This window comes from Pteropus medius, unplaced genomic scaffold, assembly GCF_902729225.1.
Source record: "Pteropus medius unplaced genomic scaffold, Ma_sr-lr_union100, whole genome shotgun sequence".
NCBI lineage: Eukaryota > Metazoa > Chordata > Mammalia > Chiroptera > Pteropodidae > Pteropus > Pteropus medius.
The window spans coordinates 20,926,433-20,953,452 of record NW_024349797.1 but is presented as its reverse complement, the minus strand read 5'-3'; the positions used below and the strand labels follow the sequence as shown (position 1 = coordinate 20,953,452).

The 27,020-nt window shown below is 52.8% G+C and overlaps 2 protein-coding genes across 3 annotated transcripts in view; both read right to left on the bottom strand.

The window, feature by feature from the left end:
- CYP46A1 (cytochrome P450 family 46 subfamily A member 1) overlaps window positions 1-20,239 on the bottom strand; it is a 32,353-nt gene extending 12,114 nt beyond the window's left edge. The window contains exons 1-8 of one of the 2 annotated variants that reach the window (XM_039884199.1): window positions 20,006-20,239; window positions 13,570-13,650; window positions 12,949-13,030; window positions 7,197-7,270; window positions 6,692-6,778; window positions 1,871-2,009; window positions 1,043-1,153; window positions 40-190 (exon numbers count right to left, since the gene is read on the bottom strand). In XM_039884199.1, coding sequence (XP_039740133.1) covers window positions 40-190; window positions 1,043-1,153; window positions 1,871-2,009; window positions 6,692-6,778; window positions 7,197-7,270; window positions 12,949-13,030; window positions 13,570-13,650; window positions 20,006-20,124 — 844 coding nt within the window. In that variant the 5' untranslated portion in view covers window positions 20,125-20,239. The remainder of the gene's footprint in view (window positions 1-39; window positions 191-1,042; window positions 1,154-1,870; window positions 2,010-6,691; window positions 6,779-7,196; window positions 7,271-12,948; window positions 13,031-13,569; window positions 13,651-20,005) is intronic. The other variant, XM_039884198.1, reaches the window with a different exon arrangement.
- Window positions 20,240-25,164: 4,925 nt separating this feature from the next.
- The window catches only part of HHIPL1 (HHIP like 1), a 26,115-nt gene continuing 24,259 nt past the window's right edge, over window positions 25,165-27,020 (bottom strand). The window contains exon 9 of the mRNA XM_039884357.1: window positions 25,165-26,699. Coding sequence (XP_039740291.1) covers window positions 26,167-26,699 — 533 coding nt within the window. The 3' untranslated portion in view covers window positions 25,165-26,166. The remainder of the gene's footprint in view (window positions 26,700-27,020) is intronic.

Here is a 27,020-nt window from a genome sequence, read left to right as displayed (position 1 = left end):
TCAGCCGTGACCGGTCGCTCTGACGGGTCGGAGCCGCACCTTTGAGGATCTGCGTGAGGATGTCGGCGGGGACGTCCTCCCCCCTCTTGAGGGCCTCCCGGCGGCGCTGCACCCAGTCCTTGCCAACCTGGCGCAGGAAGCGGATGCTCTCCCGGATCTCGCGCAGCTGCTTCCACTTCCCCGGCATGAACTAGACGAGAGTCGCAGCTCAGGGCGGTCCAGCGAACCGCACGCGTCCCTCGCCCCTCCCCCCCCAGCTCCAGAAGGACTTCGGAAAACCACAGCAGCACTGGCAAGCTCGGAGGCCGGAAGAACGCCAGAGAGTTCGAGAAAAGGTAAAACAGCGGGGGAAACTGGGGCGAGAAGGCGGGCTAAGCCCAAGCGTCCTCGGCTTCCGCTTCCTGCACCAAATCTCTAGAAATGACGGGAAAGATGCCTTACAGCATCCAGGATGCACTAGAAAACAAGCAGGGATCCCCGAAGGATGGAGGTGGTTAGGTTTGGAGTGCAGGAGGAAACACTGCCAGAGGGAAGGGGGGTGGGACCGAGAGCCGAAAGGACGGGTGGCATCCGAGGACCGCAAACTCAGAGGCTGAGGTTCCAGGGAACGGGAGGGGCCCTGGGCCTCTTTCTGAGAATCAATTCAAGTACCACCTTTCTCCCTTCTTCCTCCTTCAAGCCCGGAACAAGGAGGGAATAGCTGGAGCCGCAGCTGCCATCTTATGACAATGAGGTGACGTGCCGGAGACAGCGGAACACAAGAAAAATCCAGGAACATCTATCTGACATTGTGGAGCCATCACAGCCACCCTAGATGGCCTGCTTCAGGGGTCACTTTACACGAGAGAACGAGTGATTCCTAATAACCTGCTTAAACTACTTTCATTCAGAGCCTCTACTTCGGGCAGTGTGTGCAAACCCCAAGTGATTCAGGAGTCACATGGGACATACATAGCAGAGCTCAAAACTCATTCTGAAAAAAATCACTGGAGGAGGGGCTCCAGCGAGTGGCTGGTCACCAGGAGGGGCGCGGAGGCCATACCTTCGCCAGAGTGTTGCGGGACGCGCTGATACCCTCCAGGATCCGCTTCACTTTCCCGGACAGAGGCTTCTGGGCACCCAGCAGCATGCTGGTCTCCAACCCAAAGGCTGCCTGGGAAGAGAGGAGGGCGGGGTCGCACCCAGGGTGTGAGAAGACCAAAGACCCAGGGCAGTGCCTGGCGCCATTTAGAGACCCGGACCCTGAGTCTGACTTGTGTCATGTCATCGACTCCTCAGACTGAACCATGGTAACTCCGAGCCCGCTGAATGTGCTGAGGGTTAAGTAGCACATAGTAGCTACTCGATAAACCTCGGCCTCCTTCCTTGACAAGATACATCTCCCCTAAAAGGCAGCCTGCCTTGGGGGTCCATTCTATACCCAGCTTCCCAGTGAATCCTCGAATAACAGTGACTGCGTTCACTGTCCCTGTGCTCTAGCTGACCTGCCTTTACCTGGGTTTCGGGTCATCTGGGCCACCGCCGGGTCTGCCAGGGTGAAAAGCCAAGCCATTACCCGGTGGAGGTGGGCTTTGAGCTGGGATTCAGGCAGACTTGAGGTCCGGTCCTGCCCTGCCCCCGACGGGCCACAGGCCAGTCCCCACACCTCTTAGCGTCCGTTTTTAGAGAATGAGTTTGTGGCTCCAACCTCATTCCAGGTCGTTTTGAATTTTCAAGGAGGTGTGAAGCTCTCGGCTCAGAGAAGGGGCTGACATGGGGTAGCTCCGAGGGAGGGAAGAACAGCAGGGACAGGGCAGGAGGAAGGAAGAAGAGCCCGCCGCCCCGCGTGGCACAGCCCCCGCCACCCCGCGCCCTGCCATCCGCGCGTCACCTTGGCCAGGATGTCAATGGTGGTGCAGGTCAGCATTTCCTGCATGGACACCGGGGTCTGCCCATCCGCCTTGCCTTCCAGAATCTCCACCAGCTGCTCCGCCTTCTCGTTGAATGTTTCCATCAAGCTAACCAAAGAGCTGATGAAAAGCACACAAATCAGTGGCCACCGGGACTGGCCTAGGGCTGCAGCTGCTCTGTGCCCCACTCTCTGGGAGGAGGCCAGCGTACAGAGTGGCAGTGGTGGCCCCTCCCAGCCTTTCTGGTCTCCCCTGGAGGCTCAGCTTACATGTTGGGGTTGTAGTAATCAAACTAAACCCTGGGGTTTCACCATTCCCCTCCACTCAGGATGGCCATTGTCCCTTTGCCCTTGTCCTAATGGTTCCTTGGGTCCTCCATCGGCCACTGGGTCCCTGAATTCTGAGCTCAAGGGGATGTGGCTGTGTAGAAACCCCAGAGGACAGCAGGAAGGAAGGAAAGAAAGGCCTCTGGGACCTCCAGAGCCCATGAAGGTCCCTCTCCAACTTCTCCGCTGGCACTGCCCGCTCTCCTTACCTGCTCTGCCCAGGGCTGCCATCTGCAGCCTTTTGTTTTCCCATTTCATGCCCTGTCTTGAGCAATCACAGTGCCCAATCCTTCATGGAAATTAGTCCTCAGACCCAGAGCACTCAACCCACAGAGCCCTCTGCCCCAGGACATCTACCCAGCTCATCTGTCAGGCATAGAGCTCAGAAAGAGATATGGAAGGATGTGCTCCAAACTCACAAAAACGGTACCCCTGAGGGAGTGGGAAGGGGGAAGACTGCAACTTTGAACATTACATATTTCTAATATAATTAGAAATATTAACTAACAGAAAATGCTGCTTTTGAAATTAAAAGCAATTTTTCATGTTAACAATCTGGGTAAAGAATATAGGGGTGTTCTTCCTCTTATTCTTACTCTTGTCTAGAAACTTGTCTAGAAATTTGAAATTGTTTCTAAATAAAAAGTGTTTTCAAGCATTCAAAAGAAAAAAACGGGAGAAGAGAAAACAGAGCAAGTGTTTCAATTAGAAAAGAAAATCAGCTCTTCGTTGCCTTTCCAGCAGCCCTGCTCGACTTCCGGGTCTCGCGCAGGACCCCACACCTCTGTGCTTGATGACAAGTCTAAACTCTTAGGAATTCTCAGTGCTCACTGCTACTGATCCCCACCCCGCTTATCCCCTGTGGCCCAGGTCACCACTCTGCTCTGGTCCCTTACCAACCTAAAACACTTTGACGTGCTCTGTCACTCTTAGGAGGGAGGCAAACGTTCTCACTTGGGCCCGGGGGGCAGACCCCGTCCCTTGCTGACTCCCGCCTGCAGCATTGCCTTCCTATTAAAATGGTCTTTTAGCTCTTTCAAAGCACAACGCTGCTTCCCACCTCCGGGCCTTTGCACATGCTGTCCCCTCTGCCCGGAGCTCTCCTCCCTGCCAGCCTCCATCCTCATGCCCCATTACCACCTTAACACCTGCCCACTCTCCAGATGGACACCGAAAAGCCGCCTCCTCGGGGAAATGTCTTCCGAGCCCCACGTAGGCCCATTACGTGCTCCCATGGCACCCCTGACTTTTTCTTCGTAGCACTTATATGGTTTGCAAGTACATATTTATTTGCAAGATTCTTTGTAATTGTCTTTTTTCTTTTTCAATCGCATTCAAGTTGACTGTTTGCATAGCACGTGGCTGGTTACCATAACAACACTGAATCTCCTGCAGCTATTGTAAGTACAAACTTTGGGCCAGAGCGTTAGTGATACAGTAAAATCCCACCCCCCTTGTCTTTTATGAAAATGACTGGACCAAGGTCTCTCAATAAAAATAATATCTGAAAGACCAGAAACTGGCAATTTACTCTCCCAATGTTATTTAAAGTATATAATGCTATTCTAGTGGATAATGGCTAGAGATGAAACTCACCAATGGGTCTTTTTTCTCTCTTCATTAATGAATTAGAATTCAGCAAGAGTCAAAACACTTTCATAAACACAGGCATCTTCCAAATCTTTTTTCATAAACTTTGTGAATTTTGCATTTCCAATGCAAGAGTCATCTCTTCGATAACTACCTTATTGTGAAAATGAAAAATAAAAAGGTGTGGGGACGGTCGCACAACGATGTGACCATACTTGAGACCACTGAACAGTACGGCTCAGAATGGGCAAGACAGCGTATTTTACGTTACGTGTATCTTAACCACAATTAATTTTGAAAAATAAAAATGTCTGTGAAAGCACTTAATAGGACGTGAAGCGCTGTTCGAACGCAAGGTCCCGTGTGCCGGAATGGGCGCGCCCAGACGACGCCACTGGTGTTTAAGTCGGGAGCACTGTGGGTGGTCCTCTGGTTAGAATCCATGTCCTCGGATAACTTCAGAGCTTTCTGAGGGCAGGAACCATGCCGCCTTGGCTGGCCTTCGTAACCCTGGCTCTTGGTGCAGCAAGTTTTTATGAAATAAACGCTTCTTTCTAATCTATTCCTTCTCGTTCTCACTCCTGGAAGCTCTGCAGTAAGTCCAAGACTATTTCAATTCATTATTTTATTAATGTATTCATTCACTCTATGGGCACTCCTGGAGGGCTTTCACAGTGCCTGGTGCTATGCTAGGTGCAGGGTCCAGGGACAGAGTGTATCGTCTGCCTTCAGAAACCTGAGGTCTAGTAAGAGAGGTGGATGTGAATGAGAATCACTGCAGTGGGCATGACAAGAACATAACTCAGCCTTGGAAGGTCAGGGAATAATTTCTCTAAGCAGTGACATCTTAGCTGGGTATTAAAAAAAAAAGGCACAGTGTTCCCTTGGGAGCACAGAAGGCAGAAGGGATTCTAGGAACATAGGCAGAGACACCAGGAAGAACCCAGTGGAGAAGAGAAGGCACAAAGGCTGGAGGGGACTAAAGGTGGGTAGGGTCTGACCTTCAGCTTTCAGATAATAGGGACCCATTGAAGGCTTCAGGACAGGGGAGTGATGCGGCCAGATCTGAGTTTTAGCAAGATCTTTCCAGGACAGTGAGGTGGATGCACCAGATGAGGGAGGCAGGAGGCAGGGAGGCCAGGGAGGAGGCCGTGATGAAAGTCAGGTGAGGATGTATCTGTATTCACCCACAGGTTACATACTAAGTGGCAACTTCTCAGTGGAGAAAGCTGGAGGACACGGCCTTAACCAAGCGAGGGAAGTTAACAACTTCGGCAATTGAACAAATTGATAGCATATGCCTCCCAATATGATGCTGCGAGGGAGACACAACATCCCCTCTGTGCCCTTTCCACCAAAAAGGGTAAGTTGGATGTAATCACACAGAAACAGCCTACGAACTTAAATTGAAGGACATTCAACAAAACTGGCCTGTAATCTTAAGGTCAAGAAGGTCAAGGAAAGACTACGAACTATTCTAGAATGCAGGAGAAAGAGACATGGTAATGAAATGTAATACATGAACCTGGATTGGACCCTATATGAGGAAAAAAACCAGCTGTAATTGCCCAAAAAACAACAAAATTTAAATATAGACTGAATATTAGATAACAGTATTGGATTAATGTTAAACTTCCTCATTTTGATAACTGAACTGTAGTCATGTCAGAGAATGTCCTTGTTCTCAGGAAATACACACAAAATTATTTAAGGGAAGGGATCACAATGCCCCCAACTTACTCTCAAAACTTACTCTCAAATGATTTTTTTAAAAATATGCACTATACTAAAAAAAAATACATATATGTATGTACACACAGAGAAAATGGTAAATATATTTATATATACACAGAGAGAAAAAATGATAAAGCAAATGGTGATTTAAACAATAAACAAGTCCGTGAATCTGGGTAAGAGATATACAGGAGTCCCTTAGACTATTCTGGCAATTTTTCTGTAAATTTGAAATTACATCAAAAGAAAAGATTACTTTCCTCAAAATTGCAAACCATATGACCCAGCCACCCACTCCTAGGCATACGCCCAGGGAACTGGAAACACAGGTCCACTCACAAACTTGTACACGACTGTTTAGAGCAGCATTATTCATGACAGTAAAAATGTGGAAACGCCTCGACCAACCGTCAACTAATGAATGGGTAAACGAACAGTGGGATGTCCACACGATGCAATTTTATTTGGAAATAAAAAGGAATGAATTTCTGATACATCCTGTAACATGGATGAACCTCGAAAACATTATGCTAAGTGAAAGAAGCCAGGCACAAAAAACCATATATGATTTCATTTATAAGAAATGTCTAGAATGTGAGAATTCATAGATACAGACTGTAAATTAGTGGTTGCCAGGCACTGGGGACAGAGAGAGGAAATGAAGGGTGACTGCTTTTGGGGGGTGATGAAAACGCTCTAAAATTGACTACGGTGATGGTTGTACAACTTTGTGAATAAATTTAAAACGCTTAAATTCTACCCTGTAAATGGGTGTATCGTAAGGTATGTGAATTATAGCTCAATAAAAGTTATTTTAAAAATAAAATGTTATCTCAAAATGAAAACTGTAGTAACTCAAATAAAAAAGTCCAGATGAGGAGTGATGAGTTCTGAGCCAGGGGATTTCCAGGGGGACAGGGACCCCATACCTCCAGGCATCACTGTCACCTAGCCCTTGATGTTCACAAACAGTGTGGGGACCTCTCTCAGCCTCGCGTCCCACTGGCCGGCCTGTCTCACTCTCTCTGACCACTAAAGTGTTCTTTCCTGTCCTTTCTCCCTGATAAGGCCCCATCCAATAGACCCCCGTTCCCAGCCTGTCCCTGTGCAGCCTCCTGGCCAAGACCCGCCGCCCTCGCTGGCCACACTCACCTGCGGCTGAAGGCCAGATCCATGACCTTCCGCTGCTTGTGCCAGCGCTCGTAGTCACATTCAGACAGCAAGCCTTGGCCAAACAGTCTGCGGGGGACACAAACACTTGATGAGAAAAACAGGGTTTGGGAATGGGGACTGACTGCTTGATGGTATAGGTCACCTCTGGAGGTGACGAGCTAGACAGTGGTGATGGTTACACCACATCGTGAATGTACCAAATGCCACTGAATGGTACCTCCAAAGTGCTTAAAATGGTGAGTTTTACGGTATGTGAATTTTACCCTGATGAAAATAAAAAAGTAAATGAAAAAGAAATGGGGTGATCATGTGCCCCGACCTCAGCGACCCCCGCACTCCCATCTGCCATCTGAGGGGAAAGCGGAGAAGGCCACCATGTATGGGGAATGTGTGGCGGGCCCGGCAGCCAGGGCCCCGGGCCCTAGCGCCACGCCAGCGGCCTGGAGCCCGGGGCCCTCTGCTCACAGCCCGGGCCACAGCTTACCGCTCGCCGAACACCGTCTGGATCGCATGGTACATCTTGGAGTCCTTGTTATACTTGGTGGACATCAGGAACTTCTAAATAGCCCCAAAAAACCCACGTGAGCTCGGATGTCCGCGAGAGGCTGCGAAGGACTCACAGTTCTCTTGACTCTTGTGCAACAGGCCCCCAAATAATCACCCTGAACCGAGCGTCGGCTGCACTGTGGACACTTCGCATGTGTGGCCTCGCCTGACCCTCCAGAAGGCCCGTCTTCAAGCATCGCCATCCCATTCAGGGATAAGGAAAGCAGGGTGCAGAGGGGCAAAGTGATTTTCCTGTGACCACAGCGGGAGGGGGTGCAGGGGGTCCCATCACCCTAACACTCACCTCAGGACCCCAACCTCACCACCTTCCAAAGTGGCGAGAACAAGAAAGGACACGGGCTGCTCTGAAACCAGAGGAGAGAAGCGAAGAAGCCCTAAGGGAGGGCTCTGGGAACACAGGAGGGACACTCGGCACCGATTCAGTGCTGTTTGTGCCAACCGAGCCGTAGAAGTCAAGGAAGGCTTCCTGGAGGAAGGGTCGGCTTCCTCATCAAGAGCTGGATGGCACAACAGTAACATTAGCTAACGGCTCTTGAGGCCGTATAGCCCAGGGGTTACAGCTCAGGCTGTGGGGTCAGCTGGCTTGACTCGGACTCTGGGCTCAACATCCTCGCTCCACCGTGGGCCAACAACTCCGTGAGCCTGCATGAATTACTCCCTCCTCTGGCCTCGGTTTCCCAGTCTTACAAGATGGGGATGAGAGAGTGCCTGCCTGGTAGGGTTACCGTGAAGAGTAAGTTAGTTCTAAATGAAAATGTTGGCTACGGTGCCTGACACACAGCAGGTGCTCCAGACACGCCAGGCGCACGTCAGCATCCTACAGCTCATTAAATGCCCCGTCAACTCTAAGACATGGGTGGTGCTTCTATGCTCGTCTTCCATATAGATGAAGACACTAAGATTTAAAACTGGCCCAAGGTCACGCATATGGTAAATGGTGGCCATAGGACTTGAATCTAGGGAATTTGCTGTGGGGGAGGGGAGAGAGCGCTGAGATGCAGGCAGGGGAAGCCCCCGGACGCCTGGCGCATCCAGGCAGAGCCGTGTGGAGTGGGGAGGGGCAGCCAGGGGCTTAAGGGGCCTGGCCTGGGGGATGCTGAGCTTTATCCTGTGGGTGCTGGGAAGCAGAAGGTGACATCTCTGCTGTATGTCAACCCAGGGGCAGCTAGTATCTGTGAGCTTAGCTCCCAGGGGTCTAATATCAATCGTTCAGATGAAAAGAACCCCCAGAAATAGCTGACTTTGGGTCATGATCCACATCCTGGGGACCCCACCCAAACACTGTCATTTGTAAGCCAGTTCCATCACTACCCCACTCCCACAGGTCTCCTCTCCTGCCAAAAAATGTCACAGTAAAGGCTGGCTGGCTTCCCAGGCCCCCCTCAAATATCCACGAGCACCCTAAGGTCTGTGCCGCCTCTTCGCAACCTGATCTGAGGAATCCCCACGCAGAGGCACAGCAGCCTCAGCACAGGCTCTGACAGGTGTCCTTTACAGCAAGGGGTCCCCGTGACCTGCTGTCCCCAAAGCTGGGGATCCTCTGATGGCCCAGTGAGCCGGGGGCTCTGGGACATGAGGGATGCGCAGGGCATCCCCAGCACCTCGCTGCCTTCGCTGGCTGTCCACGCTGACAGCACACCTCTGCCTGCGAAGGGATAACGGCGAGAGACTTGCCCTTCTGCCATGAACAACCAGAAATACGAGCAACAATGTGCGAAATGTCTGTTTTTAGGCACTGGACAATAGGCAGTGCAGGATCGTGAACCTTGAGAGGAAGAAAAGGAAAAAAAAAATCACGCGGCATGACCTAGGATCACTCCAGCCTTCTGCCTAGAGCCAATTTCAGGACAAAGACACAGCTCAGCGGCCTTTCCAAACTGATGAGCCCGCGATCAGGGTCCAAGCACAGGAGGCTAGAAGGTGTAGGCAGAGTTCCGGAGAGGAGGGAACGGTACAGACAAAGAGCTCTTGTGCGCAAACCTGTGTCTTTGGACAAATACCAATCTGTGCACGTGTAGAGTGAACTTCCACAAGACTGGGTAAAAAACAAACAAACAAAAAACTTCTGAGAAAAGGAGAATGACTGGATACCCATAGGCTGAATAATTCTCACAACTTACACAGGCCAAGAATTGTTCCAGTCCCCACTGGCCACAGCTAAACCTCAGACATGAGGCCTTTATTAGAGGCCCCAGAAGGGTCACTTGTTAGTAGTCGGGCTAAACTAGCTCTACTGTGAAAGTCTCCTCCACATCGACCCTACAAAAGCCCTAAAACAAATCTGGAAAGGATCGAGCTGATCTGCAAGTAACTTTACCATCTGCCAGAACGCAGCCCAGTGCTCTTTAAAGGAATAAAACAAAATCAAGCACTCCGCAGTGTACAGTCCACAACATTCAGTGTGCGATAGAAAATCTCTACACGTGCCGATGAGCAGGAAATTCTGACCCATAACCAGGCCCAGAAATAACAGAGACGATGAAATTCACAGACGAGAGCTATAACACATGTATTACGAATGCTGCAAATGTGCTTGAGGCATCCACGTATCCAAGAAATTGCAAGAGTCTGACGTAAAATTAACACAAAGAAAAGGGAGATCACACACCAAGGCAGATCATAATCAAATTTCTGAAATCAGTGATAAAGAGAAAATCCTAAAAGTATACAGAGATGAAGTGATATGATATTACTTGAAGATAAATTGATATAAGTTAAAGATTATACTATGAACCCTAGGATAACCAGTAAGATAAAATGAGATACTAAAACATACTCAACCCAAAAGAAGGCAGGAAAGGAGGAAAAGGGAACAAACAATAGATGGGACAAACAAAAAACAAACAACGGCATGGTAGATTTAAACCCTATCAATAAGTACATTAGTAATAAAAATAATAAAGCTAACCCTATTACTGATTACATTAAATGTAAGTGACCTAAGCACCTTGATTAAAAGGCAGAGATTGTCAGACTGTGTAAAACAGCAAGGCCTAACTACATTCTATCTATAAGAAATCCACTTTAAATTTAAAAACTCAGGTGGGTTCGAAGCTAGAGAGTAGAAAAAGATATACCACGTGACCCTAAGCACGAGACAGCCGGAATGGCTGTATTAATATGAGACAAAATAAAGGCCAGGAAAGAGAATATTAGCAAGGATAAATGGGGGCATTTCTGAAGATAAAAGAATCGATTCATTAAACAACATAACAACGCTACATGGGCACAGATCTAATAACACGACTTTAAAATACATGAAGCAAAAGTGATAGGACTGAAAGCAAAAACAGACGAATCCGTGATTGATTGTGATCGGAGAGCTTAGCACGCCTCCCTCAGAAACTGCTAGAACATGTAGACAGATTAGTAAGGGTTTAGAAGATTCGCATAACACTGTCAGCAGCTTGACCTGACCGATATTCCTAAGACACTCTGTTCAGCAATTGCAGAATATATGTTCTTTTTAAGTGCCCATGCGCATTCATAAAAACAGACCACACGCCGGGTCATACAACGAGCTGCAGTAGATTGAAAAGGATTGAAATCGTGAACAGTATTTTCTCTGGTCTTGTCTCACAGAGTTAAATTAGAAATCAATAACAGGAAAATATCTGGAAAATCTCATAATGTTTAGAAATTGAGTTATACTTATTTAAATAATTCGTGGTTCAAAGAAAAAAATCACAAGAGAAGTTAGAAATTATTTTGAACCGAGTGAAAGTAAAAGCACAACCTATTGAAATGTGTGGCACTTTGTGCTAAGCTAGTGCCTACAGGGAAATATACAGTTTGTAATGCTTGTATCAGAAAAGAAACAAAGTCTAAAATGAATTATCTATGCTCTCATCTTAAAATAGAAGAACAAGAACAAACTGAACTCCAAACGAGTAGAGGAAGAAAATAATAAAGAGCAGAAACCAATAAAATAGAAAATGGACAAACAATGGAGAAAAGCAATAAAACAAAAGCTGGTTCTTTGAGAAGATGAAGACTGATAAACCTTTTGCTAACTTGATCAAGAAGAGAAAACCCAAGTTACTATTCTCAAGAATGAAAGAAGGAACATCACCACAGATCTGGTAGACATTAAAAAGATAATAAATAAATACTGTAGACAGCTTTATTCCAGTCATTTCAACCATTTAGAAGAAATGGACAAATTCCTTGAAAGACACCAAACTAAAGAAAAAACCGAAAATTTGGATGGTCATATATCAATGAAAGAAAGTGAATGCATAGTTGAGACAAAACAAAAAAATACTTCCCTCAAAAAAAATGCCAGGTCCAAATGGCTTCACTGGTGAATTCTATCAAACATTGAAGAAAGAAATAATATCACTCCTATACAAACTCTTTCAGAAAACAGAGGACAGAAACCATTTCCCAACTCATCTTTTGAGGTCTATTAACCTGATACCAAAACCAGACAAAGGCATTGTAAGAAAAGAATAAAGATAGAAACAAAAATTCTTAACAAAAGATGAGCAGATCATATCCATGTGTCCACGTACGCAGGAGCAAACTGTATCACGACCAGGAATGCAAGGTTGGTTTAACACTTTAATATCTATCGATGTCATTCATCTTAATATATACCTTTCTGCTGCTTTTCTCATTCAGCATCATGAAGGTTTTTGTTTATGGCTTTTGGTAGCATGCTTTAAAAAGTCTTAAACTGTTTCTGCATTTGAAATTAAACTTTTTAAAATAAAATTATTTGTAACTTCCTGTTAGAGACACCGTAATTGTTTATTTTGTCTCCTGATCTGGACCCTAAGTTGTATTTTATGCCTCTTTGTGCCACCATACCCTCCTCCATGCAGAGAATCACCCTACACATCATCTGAGTACCCGCTGTAAGAATAACAGCATCATTATTTACTGAGTGATTGTTGTGTGCCAGGCGTGGGCTAGATGGCTCACATACATCACTTCAGTCCCATTCTGATAATCACCTGTAAGAAAGGCATCATCCCTGTCTTACAAACAAGGAAACAGAGGCCCAGAGAGTTGAAGTAACTTGTCCGAGGTCCCATAGCCAGTTGAACCCAGGCTTGAGCCCCGTTCTGCTAACTTCCAAAGAGACAATCTGATGGCCATTCTTAGTACCTACACAGTAGACACCTTCCTGCACGCATTACAGACCAATTAATGCCACCTGTCTTGGTTTCTTCATCTCCAAAAACGGAGACTAATAAGAGTTCCTACCCCTATGACATTACACAGGTTCATAATTGTAAAGGACATAGAAAAGTGCATGGTCCAAAGTAAACACTGTTTAAGCATCTTTTGACCCTTTACTTGTTAAATAAATTGATCAATACTTAATTCACTTCATAGCCCTGAGGAGGGTTATAAGCCCACCTTGCAGATGAAGGCACCGAGGCTAAGAGGTGAGCACATGTGCACCAGTTGGGCAAGGCTCCCAACCCAAATGAGTCCAACAGTAAAGTCCCCACCCGCCGCCCACATCAAACAGTCCTGCTCTTCGGAGCCCCCAAATAGTAGGTGGTTAGAAAGATGCCACTCCCTTTTGGAGCCTCAGAAAACCAGCCCAAATGCGTGTGGCTTGAACTTTTCTCCTACGATTCCCCCCAGGCCAAGTTTCCTGCCCCCTGCCTTGGGGAGCGGAGGGCTCTCCTCATGAAAATCACGCTGCTTCCTACCTTGACTGACTCTGGGCTTGTGACGATGACCGAGGTTTTGTGGAAGACGTTGACCCGCACGACGGGTCCGTACTTCTTAGCCCTGGAAACCAAAGTGATCCGAAAGAGGCTGTCAAAATCACCAGCCCAGGCCCAGCTGGAGAAACAGGGCATCCCACCCCAGGACCGGGCTCGCCAAGGGCCTCGAGCTGACTCACTGCTGAGTCACAGCCCCCACTGGGCCTCAGCCTCCACTTCCACGAAATGGGGTTGCCACACTCCTTTGCCCCAAAGGTTGTGCTGGGAATCAAGCGATAGCATGTCATTGAAAATGCTTTGAAAGTGTAAAGTTCCACCCCAAACAAGGACTCTTAGCTAGTCACACTCCCACACCCAGTTTACAGATGAGGAAACTGAGGCTCAGAGACGGCTGGTCCAAGGTCGCGGGTCTGGCGAATGGCAGAGCTCGCCTTTCGAACCAGCCTGGTCTGTCTCTCCATTCAGAGAGGAGGAAGAGCTCGGGGTGGGAGTGGCCACAGGGGAGGAGGGAGGGCATGTGCCAGACAGGGCCTGGGTCAGGGGAGCCGATCCATGAGGGACCCAGACTAGAGCAAGGGCAACAAATGACAAATTAGGACCCACCAATCCAAAAATACATCTTGGAGCACGCGGCCACAAACCTCATCCTTTTTCCAAAAGTAGGGGAGGTGTCCTAGAAGGAAACTGGAAGAAATGGGAAACAGTAAGCTCGCCGGAAGTCACAGGTAAAGCCGGAAGTCACAAGTAGAGTGCCCCCTTCCCCCCAGGACCCTGTGAGGTCGGCGTTATTGGCCCCACTTCACAGAGGACTGAGGCACGAGGAGGTATGGCACTGGCTCAGGGTCACCACGTGGGATGCAAATCTGGATCTGGCCGGCTCCAGAGGCCTCCTTGGAGAGAAGATGGAGCGGAATAAAGCCACGTCCCTGCTCCAGAGGTCGGGGCTGGCGCTCGACAGTATTGTGTGGATCACCTCGCGACCTTCGCTGGACGCTTTCCCAACGCGGGGTGCTGTGCCAAGCCTCTCCCCATCTGACTCCCCACACCACCTGGAGGGAGGTCCATTATTAACCCATTGTACAGGTAGGGCCGCTGAGGCTGGACAGGTGAGGTCACCTGTCCACAGTTGTACGGCTGGTACCAGGGTGCCCCACAGTCCTTCTCACCGCAGGACGGTTGGGTCACGCTAAGTCTGCAGCGTGATCACCAGATGGTCGACGAGCCTTTTAGTGTCGCCTCGAGGCACACTCTAAGGTACTCATGACTTCCCGTCCGCTCCATGATTCTGTTCCAGTCAAGCTCACTTACTGTAGCATCCAGAATGAGTAACAACAGAACGGTAGTTGGGGTTTTCTGGGTTAGTGAACTCATTCTCCTGGGGGAAGACAGAGTAGATAAGTAAGTAAACACGAAGTCAGAGAGTAATGGGAGAGAAGTCAGAGCGGGGAGGTGAGGCAAGCTGAGGGTGGGCGTGCGGGCTGCCTTTTTACACAGGCAGGTCAGGGACGGCCCTCTATGAAGGTGTCACAGGAGTTGTGAGAAGCAAGGGACCTGGCTATGCAGGTAGTTCGGGGAAGGGCATTCCAGGCAAAGGGAATAGCAGGTGCAAAGGTCCTGAGGTGGGAGTGTGCTTGGTAAGCTCAAGGAAGGCCTCGCGGCTGCAGCAGGGTGCTACATGGATGGCTCGTGGGCTGTCGTCCACACTTTGGCTTTGACCTCGGTAAAATGGGCCACTGGAGGGTTTTGAGCACAGCAGAGAGGGGACCCACTTGGGTTTTAAATGGGTCGTTCTTGCTGCTGCAGTGCTGGTAGAGGCACCAGTGAAGGGCTGTGAGAAGTGACGAGGGCTCGGACCAGTGGAGTGAGGAGTCAGATTCTCAATGCACGTCGAAGGCGGAGCCAATGGGACTGGCTGACCGTTTGGATGTGCTGAGTGAGAGAGGTGTCAAGGATGACCCTGGACCGCTTGAGGATGGATGGAGGCGCCATAACCAAGGTGAACAGGACTAAGAAGGAGGTGGTTGGGGGCAGCAGACCCCATCGTCCTCCCCCTGCCCACTGCCATGCAGGTCGCAGGCTTCCGAAGGCCAGCACGGAGACGGCTGGCTCTCTGGGCTCTGCCTGCAGGAGGGGAGGCCGAAGCGCCAGCTCAGCACCCCCTAGAGCACCCCCCAGAGCAGCCCACCAGTGACCCCGATTCCTCCACCTCGCTGGGCAGCTCTGTGGCCTGTGCTCCACATGGGTCCTGGAGTTCCCAGGGGCTGCCCCCAGGTGCCCCCAGAGGTCATTCGCTTTATTGGCTTTCTCACCTTCTTTCTATCTAATTCCTCACCCCCACTGGGGTCACCTCCCCATAAACTACTTACACTTCAACTCATGTCTCAAGATGAGCTTTCTGGGGACCGACCTGAGACAAGTGGATTCAATAAGGGAGCGTGGCTGTGGACAGGTCAGGTAGGCGGGGATATCTAACACGGAAGCGGAGCAGGCAGGCAGACTCTCACCGGAGCTCGGCCCTGGATTAGACCACAAGGGGTGAGAGTAGACAGAGAAGAGACCCAAGGACAGGCAGCAAAGGGACAACCAGCTACAGAGACTGAGCAGGAGCTTCGGGAGGCCGGAGGAGGGCCGGAGAGAGGGCAGTGGGTTCTGCAGAGAAAGGCTTCAAGGAGAGAGGGGTCGGTCTGCCCCAGGCTGCTGAGGGGCCAGGCAAGAGGGGGACCCAACGCTGACTATGCGTTAGCTCCACAGAGGTCGCTGGGACCTTGACGAGGTAGACGGAATAGACAGAAACTGTGGGTGGAGTTCGCAGAGAGAACAGGGTGAGGAACGGGGCCTGAAAGACAGACGGGCTTCTCGGGGGGTTGCTGTGGGATGCAGAGACAGGGGTGGCGCGGAGGAAATGAGAGGGGTTGGTTTCTTTTGGCATATTATGTCAAAACGAGGCCAGAGCGAAGCGATGATGCGGGAGAGAGAGGGCATTGACAGGGCGGTGTCCGTGAGCCATGGGGTGGCCGTCCTTGTCCAGGATGCCCCATGTCCCAGCAGAAAGGGTGCGTGGGCCCCTGCAGAGAAGCGGGCAGCTGCAGTGGCCAAGCCCTGACAGGCAGTTCTCCCGGTGGTGCCATTTGCTCGGGGAGGTAGGAGGCGAGAATAAAGTCTGACAGTGTGGATGGAGGGGTGCGGGGGCGGTGCGGGGCTGGAGAGGAGGCAGGCACGCTGCGAGAGGGGGCGAGCGGATGCGTGGGGAAGTGCACTCAAGGTGAATGGCCTTGAACTTCTACTGCTCCGTCTGCAGAAAGATGGACCATGGACACCACACATGCCTGGCCGTATTTCTAGAATAACCTAGGATCTATGGTCACTCCCCAAAGCTGCACATTTTCAGGAAATGTTCTTAGAGTTACCCGAATGAGAGGAATCTGTAACCTCCTCAGCCTCCTAGGCCCACCTGTGTCCTGACTACTGGGGTCCACTGCCACCTGGGGAGGAAGATGTGTGACATCTCAAAAAGGCCAAGGGCATAGAGTGGTGTGGGGTCCCCACCACCAGGCAAGAAGGGGAAGTAAAGCCCATTCCATCCAGCTCCTGCAGGGGGTGCCCGGGAGGCAAAGGCGGGGCAGGAAGACCTGAGGTTAGAAACAGGCAGGTAAGGGATGATAGAATGAGACGGTAGAACACAGCAACTGGGAAGGACACCTGGCATGCCCCTAGTGGTAGACCGGATGTGACAGAGCCACCCAGGAGGGAGGGGAGGGTGAAAATCCCTCTGCCCAGCCGGTCCCCGGCTCGCTCAGTTCCCTATGACACTGCAGTGGGCACAGTGGTGATACACACTTTCCTGTGCACAGAGAAAGCTGTGGACAATAAGTGGAGTAGAGTTCATCTGGAGAGCCCACTGTGAGACACCCAGAGGGATGGAGGGAGCCCATTCAATGGCGAAGGCGTGGGCTACCCACTAGAACTGAGGGTGAGGGGCCGAGGTTGTATCTCGTGCCAGAAGGATAGGAGGAGAGTGGGTGGCTGGGCACCCCAAGTCCACTGGACGCACTGCCCAATAGAGCCAGCAGCAGGCCTCCACCATCGCCAGGGATCACCCAGAACTTGTTGAAGAGGCCCCACCCCCAGCGACTTGGCAAGTCAGAATGGGAGGAGAACCAGCACTGCCCAGGAGTCGAACTTGAAAAACTTATTCCAAAAGAAATGAACACTGGGAGGGAGAGATTTTTCATTAAGTTTACATTCACCACACACTACCGGGAGAGTGGGAGCTGATGAAGAGGGTTAGAGCAGCGACAGAGAAATAAGGAAGCTGCAAGTTTTGGTGTGAGATCCGAATGCGGGGTGTGAGTTGTCAGCTGTTACAGGATCGTTGCAGTAGGATGTTGTTTGTAATAAGAACAGAGAGGTGGGGCACTGGGGCATCCTGGAAAAGAGGGCATCTTGGCGACTCCTGCAAAATGAGGATGAAGGCCCCGTGGTGGGCAGGCAGAGCACAGTAGCTGCCTCTTTGCAAGACAGAGGGGTCCTTGCCTGCCAGCTGGTAAAGCTCTGAAGCACCAAGGGGTAAACTCCACTCCCGGAGACTCAATGCATTGATTTCTTGTCAACCACAGTATTGCCACTCATGGTCTGGGGACCCAGGCCTTGAATGCCATAGCATCTGATTTGTGCTAGAAGAGGTTCCAGAAATTTCATTTGGCGCGCTTTTATATTTGCCCGCCAACCAATTTTTAATCCAAAATCTCTTTGCATCTGCACCATTCAGTTCACCTCCTTGGAACAAAGAGCCCAACCGTAATTACATTCAGCCACCTCCCACGCCTCTGCCCTCCTGCCCACACCTGTAGGTCACATGTGGATTCTGCGGTGTTATCTCTGGGGGGAAACTGAGGCCTATGAAGGAAAGAAACGTGGACACACGCTAATCCTTGAAAACATAATGCCGGAAGAAGCCAGACACGAAGGCCTCATGTCGTATGGTTCCATTTATATGAAATGTCGAGAACAGGCAAATCTACAGAGAGAAAGTAGATTAGTGGTTGCCGAGGGCTGGGGGTTGAGGGAAGATGAGAAGCGACGACTAACAGGTCCGGAGTTTCTTTTGGGGTGATGAAAATGTTCTGGCACTAGTGGCGATGCTTGCACAACTCTGTCACTACCCTAAAGAGCACGGTATTGTATATTTCAAAAGAGTAAAACTTATTCATTAATAAGTTTTGAATGCCCTTCGGATGGGCACACAAAATTTATTTTTTAAATGCAATAAGAAAAAATAAAAAAGATGTGGCAAGAGGGGCCTAGAGAGGGGATTGACAAGTTCTTCCTTCTCAAGACGCAGAGACTGACTGGGTCTACAGCGCTTGAAACACTTGGGTCTATGAGAAGGCCAAGTCGTGACGAGATCTATCAGAATAAGCACAGAAGTCATTCGATTCCAAGCTGTCGATGGCCAGTTTGAAGACTTGGAAGGGTGACGCTGCATCTAACGGAACTTGTGGGTTTTCACCAGCCACCAGAATCACTGTTTATTGAGTGTCTACTATGCATGTACCAGCCACTGCTTTGCTAGATGCTGGGGACACAGCAGTGAATGAGAGACAGACACAGGTTTATGAGAGAGACAGACACTTAACAAGTTGCACAAATAATGACCCAATTGCCATTAGGATCACTTAGAGTTCACAAAATGAACATGGTATATTTGGGCATGGAAGCAGGTGGGACCTCCCTGAGGAGTTAGCATTTCAGCCAAGCCCGGAAGGCTGGGAGAAGAACCATGTAGGTGGCGTGGAAGGCAGAGCTGCTAAGCAAAGGCAAAGGGGTCAGGAAGACCCCAGGGTGGGCGAGGGCGTCTGGAAGGACAGAGAGCCAGCAGGAAGCAACAGTTGCCTCCCTATGTAACCAGCCATAGAGAGCTTTCCCAAACCCACCAGATATGAATTCAGGCTTCTAATACCAGGGCATCTGGCTTGTGCTGGAGGTGGGTGCCTTCCAGAATGTTCAGGTCCTGAGGTTTTAAAAAGTGTGTCTAATACCATTGTTTATTCATTTGTTCATTCAACAAATATTTATTGAGCATCTGCAATGTGCCAGGCGCTGGGGTACACGAGCAGCACAGTGTCCCTGCCCTTCCGGGGCTCACATTCTAAAGCGGAAGACAGTCAACAGGTGAACAGTCAACAGGTGAACAAAAGGTAACTTTGGGGGGGATGGCCCTATAAGGAGTTTAGGGCTAGGCAGGCTTTACACAGGGAGGATAGGGAACAGCAAGACCCCAGATGAGAGAATCAGCTGGGGAAGAGGGGTGCAGGTTGACTAGGGGAAGCCAGGAGTAAGCAACGGGGGAGAGGACAGTACGGTCAGGTTCTGGCAGCTCAGCAGGGGCCTTGCTGGCCACAGAGTGGACTTTAGAATGAGATTTAGTTCTAAAGTGATGGGAAGCCTTTGGAGCAGAGAAACAACACATTTGATTTTGGCTTCAGAAAGGCAAGCTTCTGGTAGGGGGAGGGAGGTTGGGGGTGTGCCAAGGACGGAATGGAAGCACTAAAGAGAAGACAGACAGGACATACCAGGACGGAAACACAAAAGGGAATGTGACCAAAGTACAGTGTGTTGCAATCCAGATTGAGTGACCCCGTCCAAGTCCCCGAAGTCAAGAGTGCCCACTTCAGAGCCAGGCTGACCTGGGTTTAAATCTAGGCTTACCGACGATGTGACCTTGGGCAGGTGACTTTGCCTCTGCGCGCCTCAGTCTCCTCGTCTGAACGATGGGGTAACAATAGCGCCTACCTAACAGGGTTGTCGCTGCCATCACGTTTGCGGGGCCCAGCAGAGCGCGGTGGGCGCCGAGCAGCTGCGGCGGCTGTGAGTAATTTGTTACTAAGAATAGTTAGCGCCCCTCTCCCAGCCGCGGTCTCCAAGCGGTCGCGCGCAAAGGCGAGGCTGGACCCCTGGCCCCGACTCTGGTTTGGACGCGGTCCCCGACCCCCCATTCGAGCGCCCCAGGTGCAGGCCCCCTCGCCCCACCTCAAGCCACCTGGGCCTCGGCGGCCCGGGGATGTGCTCGTAGCGGCTGCGAGCGCGGTGCACGAAGGTGCAGCAGAGGCCGAAGGCGACCAGGACGGCGCTGCCGAGCAGCAGCAGCCCGGGGCTCATGGCTCCCGGGCCGGCCAGGCCGGGGTCAGGGCCCGGCACCGAGGGGGCGGGAGGCCGCGAGCCGACTCAGCTGTCAGCGCCGCGCGCCGCCTCGGCCCCAGGCCCGGCGCGACCCAGCACCGCCCCCGCCGCTCGGCTCCGCCCCCGCCGGCTCCGACCCCTCCCAGGGCGCTCCGTCCCCGCCAACCACGTCTCCACCTCCGCCTCCAGCTCCCGGGGCCCGCCCCCGCTCCTCCCAGTGCCTCCTGAAGCTCCACCCCAACCCCAATAACGCCCCAGCCCAGGCCCCGCCCAGAGCATACGATTTCACACTGGCCAACCTTGCTTTCTTGCTTCAGAGAGCCTTGCTCTGCCCCTTGCCTTCCCTGCTCTGCCTCAGTCTGCCCACCAAAGCCTGGCCTAGAATTGTCCTGGTGCAACCCTGATTCCGTCCCACTTGCCATCCTGGCGGCGGCGCTAACTCCTGCTGGCTAGTTTCTCCTTTGCCTCCTCAAAATAACGGCGTTTCTCCGCGCGCGGACCTCGGCCCCTTCGTTTCTCTCTAAAACCTTCCTGGAAAACCCATCCCATCCAAATCCTTGTGTTACACCGGCTGTTCCCAAACCTCTTACTGGAACCCCCAACCCCCAAAGATGGTTTCCTCGGCCTAGTGGGGCTCACGGGGCAGGTGACCAGCACCCCAGGGACACAGGGAGGCCTGTGTCTGCGAATGAGAGTGCTCCGCTGAGCCCGAGTCTGCTCTCCCTGAGTCAGGGACCTTCCAGACCTAGGGAAGACTTATCCGAGGTGTTGGCCTAGGTCCAAAGGAGCAGGAGTTGCAGTGGGTGAAAATCTGGGTACGGTCGCCCTCTAGGGAAAGCGAGGAATGTGACCGGCGTGGCCAAAAGGCATTCTTGAACTCATAACCAAGACTTCCCTCCCTTGCATAACCCGCTTCTCCTTCTAGGTATGACAGAAGAGGCCGGTACTGGGCTTTTTAGTTCCCAGTTCTACACTCGGAGGCCTCCCAGAGTGAAAGCTGTGGATAGGAAGGGCCGGGCGCACCCACTCCTAGTCCAGATAAAGATCCTCCCGGTTGGGGAGAGCATACCCAAAGATAGATGCTGCTGGGTTACTGAAAAGAGAACACGTCCCTGCCCACTGGTAGGACCAGTCCAGGGGAGGTTTGCAGACTGGAAAACAGAGAAGGCCCATGTACCCGCTTCCTGGGTGTAGCCAGGGATAGACCCCATCAAGAACATGACTGTCAGGGCTGTATGGACTGTGGGGTGACAGAGAAGACCAAGCTTTAAGAGGACTCTGAACAGAGGACACAGAATTTCTGTCCTGGGGCCAAGGCAGCCTGGGCGTCCCTCCAGGAACGGGGACCTGGACTGGCCTCGGGGTAAGACTGGAAGACTGTGGCTTGTCACCGCGCCCCCGTGTGGTGGCGAGAAGCAGCCGCAGACGCCCGTAGGAGACATCCCGTTGGCCCTGCTGCAGGGAGCGGGAGGTGGGGAGGTCAGACAGCCCCTCCTGGGCTATGACGGCTGCAGGAGTTAGAGATTTGAAGGGAGGACCTCGAAAGATAGTTCTTTGAGGGCAAGGAGAGCAGAGCCTCATGTGAGGCAGGCATGGAGCAGCCTCAGGGTCCAACTGTGAGCGCAAGCCTGTCCAACTAGAGCTAACGAGTAGGTATTCCATAGTATTCTCTGGGGCACCGGTCAACAGGAGGGACCATGGCTCAACCTGGCGTTTCTGTCCAAACTGAGATGTGCTGTGCGTAAAATAAACAGAGAATCACATCAATTTAATACAAAGAGGGTGTAAAAGAAATCTCATTGACATATTTATACTGATTACCTGTTAAATTGATTTTTGAATATGTTGGTTTAAATAAAATATATTAAAATTAATGTCACTTGTTTCTTTTCACTTTTTAAACTGGGCTACTAGAAAACTTAAATTACCAGTGTGGCTCATATTATATTTCTGTCAGATGACACTAGTATAGATAGATGATGGTTCTCAACGTGTGTCCCCTAGGCCAGCACATAAGCATCACCCAGTATCGTGATGCAAATTCTCAGCCCTGTCAAGACTCTGAGTCAAAAACTCTGACAGGACCTGGCAGCTTGTGTGATTTTGCTTGTCTGAGAACTAGCAGTGTAGACGACTCCATACAGGAAGTGGTTTCCCAGCACGAATCGTGGAGAGAGATGCAGGCAGAAGAGATGGCGCTGAAGTGGCTGCCCTCACTTGAGTGGCCTGGCAGGGGACAGGTACAGTAGCCCAGAGAAGGAGAAAGATCAGACTCTGTGGAGGGGGCTTTGGTTCAAAGCCACCTCACCCTCTGAACATGGGACGCAAGACCAGTTACATAACCTCCTTGGGGACCTGCACCCTCTTCTGGAAAAAAGGGTGCCTTGCGGAGCTGTCGTGAGGATTAAATGAGCCAGCATACCTGAGGCACCTGGCATATAGTAGGTGCTCAATTAATGCTATTTCTTAGTAGGGGCAAGAGGACAGATGTCCCCACAAGAAGACGTCCTCTACGTGATAGCGTGAAGAGGCTCATCTTCCCCCCATTTTGAGGATTTGTCCCAGGTCACTCTCATCTGGTCCCTCCACGTGGTGCACCCCTCCCTGTCCTATCTTATGCAGTCGGCAGCTGCCGGTGTGTGCGCCGCCACCACTGACTTGAGCATTCCGTCCAGGAAGCGACCTGGAATGAGCTGGACATGTTTGCAGATGTTACCCCTCTTTTTCTTCCAATAATCCTGCCGATTACCTGTTTTCTAGTAAGGCTCAGAAAAGTTAAGTGACCTCCCCAAGGTCACACAGCCAAGTCTGGAATCCTGGTCTCTAACCTGGCAGTCAAACATTTACAAGGTGTGAACATGGGGATGACTTACAGAACTGGAGTTGCCCGCTGGCTTGCTGGCCTTCAACCACTGGCAGGACTGTCAGGAACAAGGGGCCTTTCGTATCTCCAGAGAAAGGTGGCTCCTTAGCGCTCTGGCCCAGCTGGGGCTGGCTGGAGAGATGCAGCTAAACAAGGAACAAATGAGGCCCAGTCAGGGGCCTGGATGTTGTTACCTGAGGCTGTGCCACAGACGCAGCACTGGGCACTGGGCCACACCGGGGACAGTCACTTGTGAATGCTTCTTCAGTAGCTGGCCACAGGCAACGTAGTCAAAAGAATATACTGGACGGGGAATCTGTACCCAGCTCTGCCCCTCCCTGGACTTGTGAACCCATCTGACGGGGCCTGACAATGGCGAACACGAAATTCAGGCCTCTGAGGAAGCACGGTGTCATAGCCCACAGCTGGGGCTCCAGACCACCAGGTTTTAAGTATTGACTGTGTGACATTCAGCAAATAACTAAATCTCCTTGGGCCTGAGCCTCCACATCTGTAGAATGAGGGGTTACGGCAGCACCTGCCTCATCGTTAACATGAGGATTAAATGAGTGAATAAGAGGTAAAGCTTCAGAACGTGCCTAGCGCACGTAGGCACTCGACGAATGTCAGCTACCCATGCCACTCATCACTGCTCAGGAGCGGTGGTGAGACAGCCGTCAGCTTCCTTCTGAGGAGTCGGGCCGCAGCCCAAGCCTTGTTTGGAGCCTGAGGGGTGATGTGCTAGGGGGCTGAGGAGGGGAGCACCCTGCCCGGAGGACTAGCGGGCTGAGGCCAGCCCTGTCCAGAGGACTGTAGGAGACTGGGGACTGACCCGGTTGCCCCCCCAAACAGCAGAGACACTCAAGGCCCCATGGAGGGCTGGATTACGCCACTCAGCCACTTGTGGGAAGGTGCCAAGGGCCTCAGAGGGTGGCCGCAGGCTGTCCGTGCTGAGATGGCCCACCTCCCATGTCCCAGGCCCCCCTCGTGGTATCATGGCTTCCAGGCCCTGAAATGGGGAATGGGAGCGCAGTAGTGTCTGGGGGGTGGGGCGGCATGGAGGAGCCCAGGAAGAGGCGGCAGAGGCTGCTGCGACCCATCTGACCCATCCGCTGACTCTGGGCCAGAGGGCCTGACACCTCTGGTCCCTCTTCCGGGTAAGGCCTCGGTGCTGCCTTGGGGGCCACTCCAGCTCCCCCGAGCTCTAGTCTCGGCTTGGCCCTATGCGGCCACAGGCCTGAATACAGCCTCCCAGGCTCGTTTCCCCAGCTGCACAGTGAGCACTTCGGCCTGGACAGTCACTGCTTCCTAACGCTGCTCAGCATCTCCCTCCCCTGGGAAGGTGCCCGGTCGATCCCGCTAGGCAGTGGGAGGCTGCACGGCCATGCGCTAGGCAGGAGGGGCCCAGGGGTCTCCATCAGCTGCTCCCCAGCCAGGCTGGCAGCCCATCGTGGGCGCCCCTGGCTGCGCCTTGAGCCAGGGACACAGTGGTTAGGGCGCCGGCGGGCGGTAAGGCTAGGCTGCTTGAGTTCAGACTTGGTTTTTCTGCTCGCCAATTGCGAGCCCTCCACTGACACATTTGACCACTGTGCCTGTTAGATTCCCCACCTGCAAAAGGGGGGGGGCCATTCTGAAGGCTGAACGCATGGTCCTATGGCGGCGCCCAGCACAGAGGCCGCACCCACGGCCACGCCAACCGTGCCTTCCGTGAGGGGCTCAGCAGGGCCAGAGGAGCCCAAAGGGCCGGGACTCTCGATGCCGGCCCAGGGCGGAGGCAGGACTCTGACAGGGTGACCCTGCAGCTGGACTCCACACTCAGCATCGGCGAGCAGCTTCACGGAGCCGTTTCCTCTGCCACCCCGAGGGCCGGCTCCCCTCTGAACGACGCACGCTGGGCTGGGCTGCCCCACCCGCAGCCCGACACAAGCCACGTCCTGTCCTCACAGCCCAGCGACAGTCTGCTTACTGTCCCTGGCCCCCAGCAGAAACAGCCCAGCCGGACTTGACGCCCCTCCACAGGCGTGGCACAAGCCAGGGCCAGGGCCCTCGGTGGGCAAAGGAACTGCCGCCTGTGAGCGGGAGGGAGGCTGCCCGCCCAGCCTCATCCACACCCGCCCCCAGCTCCCTGCCAGAGGCACGGGTCAGAGAGAAGAGGCTGGAAGGGGTGTAAACGGTCATGTTGTTGGCACAGTCCTGGGTGACAGAGCATCAGTAGTCTCGCTGGACCCACAGCCCGGGTGGCCCCGGGTGGGGCTAGAGGAAGGGGAGGGTTCCCTGGGATTTCACTGAGCAGGCATGGGTCTGGAGATGGCACACGTGGCCCCAGTAGCCCCGACACCTCCTTGAAAGTGGAGAAGCCCTAAATCCCCCACTCACTGGGGGCCGGGTACTGGGAATGGCTTAGTGGGAGCTCTGCTCAGCCAGTGCCAGGTGGCATCTGTCCTGGGGAGCAGTGAGGGTCAGGCCTTAGGGTTGGGTGGCCCAACACCCTCCCCAGAGCACTCACATGGGCTCAGCATGATCGTGAGGTCCAAGATGACTGGGAGGTCTCTCCCAGAGGTCACCTGGTGCCCCCGGCCAGGCCTTCCCAGGCTCACTTCCTCCCAGGCAGCCTGACCCTTGCTGGGGCCACCACGGGCCATGGGTTACCTCGAACTCATTGGTCTAGTGGCTGCTCTTTGTCCCACTGGATGCCTTCCTGTTCTCCCCAGCACCCCCGACCGCTGGGCCACTCGTCTGTGCACTTTGGGCCACAGTACTCAGGCCACACGTTCCTCAGCTGGTCTGGGGCCTCCCACTGCAGCCGTGGGAGGGCTGGCCTGGTCCACTCCCTCAGTCCCCTGTATGTGCCTCTGTAAACGCAGCCAGGGGCCACATTTGTCCTTGAAGGGTAGTTGCCCTCAGAGCTCACGGTTCCAAGGCCAAACTATGTCCCTAGTGGTGCTCAGAGGTGACAATGCACCCCGCCCAGGACCACATACCCACAAGCTGCTGGACCTGGACACAGGCTGGAGGACACGTGGGCAGGGACACACAGCGAATACTGTGCACACACTTCACGCCGTCCACAGCGTGAGGGGCCACCTCTACCCTTGGACTCATGTGCCAGCACCTGGCGTGTACAGGGTGGAGCGGCCCAGCGGACAGACTAAGTTCGCTTATAGGTCGGGGTCCTCGTGGCTGCACACGACGCCCGCGTCCTCCTGGTGGGCGCAGTTGTGGGTGCCCAGGCCGGCGTGCACGCACTCCAGCAGGGTTTTCTCGCTGCCCACGCAGCGCACGTCGTCCAGCAGGATGGGTAGCGCGCGGCCTTCACCGAATTCGGCGCGCTTGGTGGCTCGCACGGCGTGCGCAAAGCCCAGCTGGCGGCACACCACCGCTGCGGCCTTGATATCCCAGCGGTCGTCACACACAGTGCCCCAGAGCCCGCCCGCGAACACCTCCACGCGCCCGCGGCCCGGGCTCAGGCCCGCGGGGCGCACCAGGCGCACCGCGCCGTTCGAGGGCGCAGCGTCCATCGTGCCCGGTCGCCCCCGCCGCCGCCCGCCGCCCCTCCGGCCCCCAGGCCGCCGCGTGGGCTGTGCCGGCTGCGGGGTGCGGGCGGGTGGCGCGGCCGTGGGGCGGCGGCTGGGCTCCTTGGTGGGCGCACGTGCTGTGGGCCGCGGGGTGCTCTCAGCCCTCCGGATGAACTCTGCACAGAGAAAAGAGTCTGTGATCAGAGGGACCCTGGGCCCCCTAACCCACCCCGGCTCTCTACTCTGGAATGCAGACCCCAGGGAAAGATGTCCTCCTTCTGCCCTCCATTCAGATGCTAAGGATGACTGACTCTTGGGTCACCATGGTGCTACTCAGCTCACCCTGGCCCCAAGGGTGTGAGCCTGGAGCTGGGTGCGAGGTGCTTCTTCAGTCATTCTACAAACACTTGCTGGCAGCTCCTTTGTGCCAGCCTGCTTCTGGGTCTCCCCTCCACCCCCAGCCCTGCCCTCCTGGAAGTCCTGAGTCTGCGGGGAGC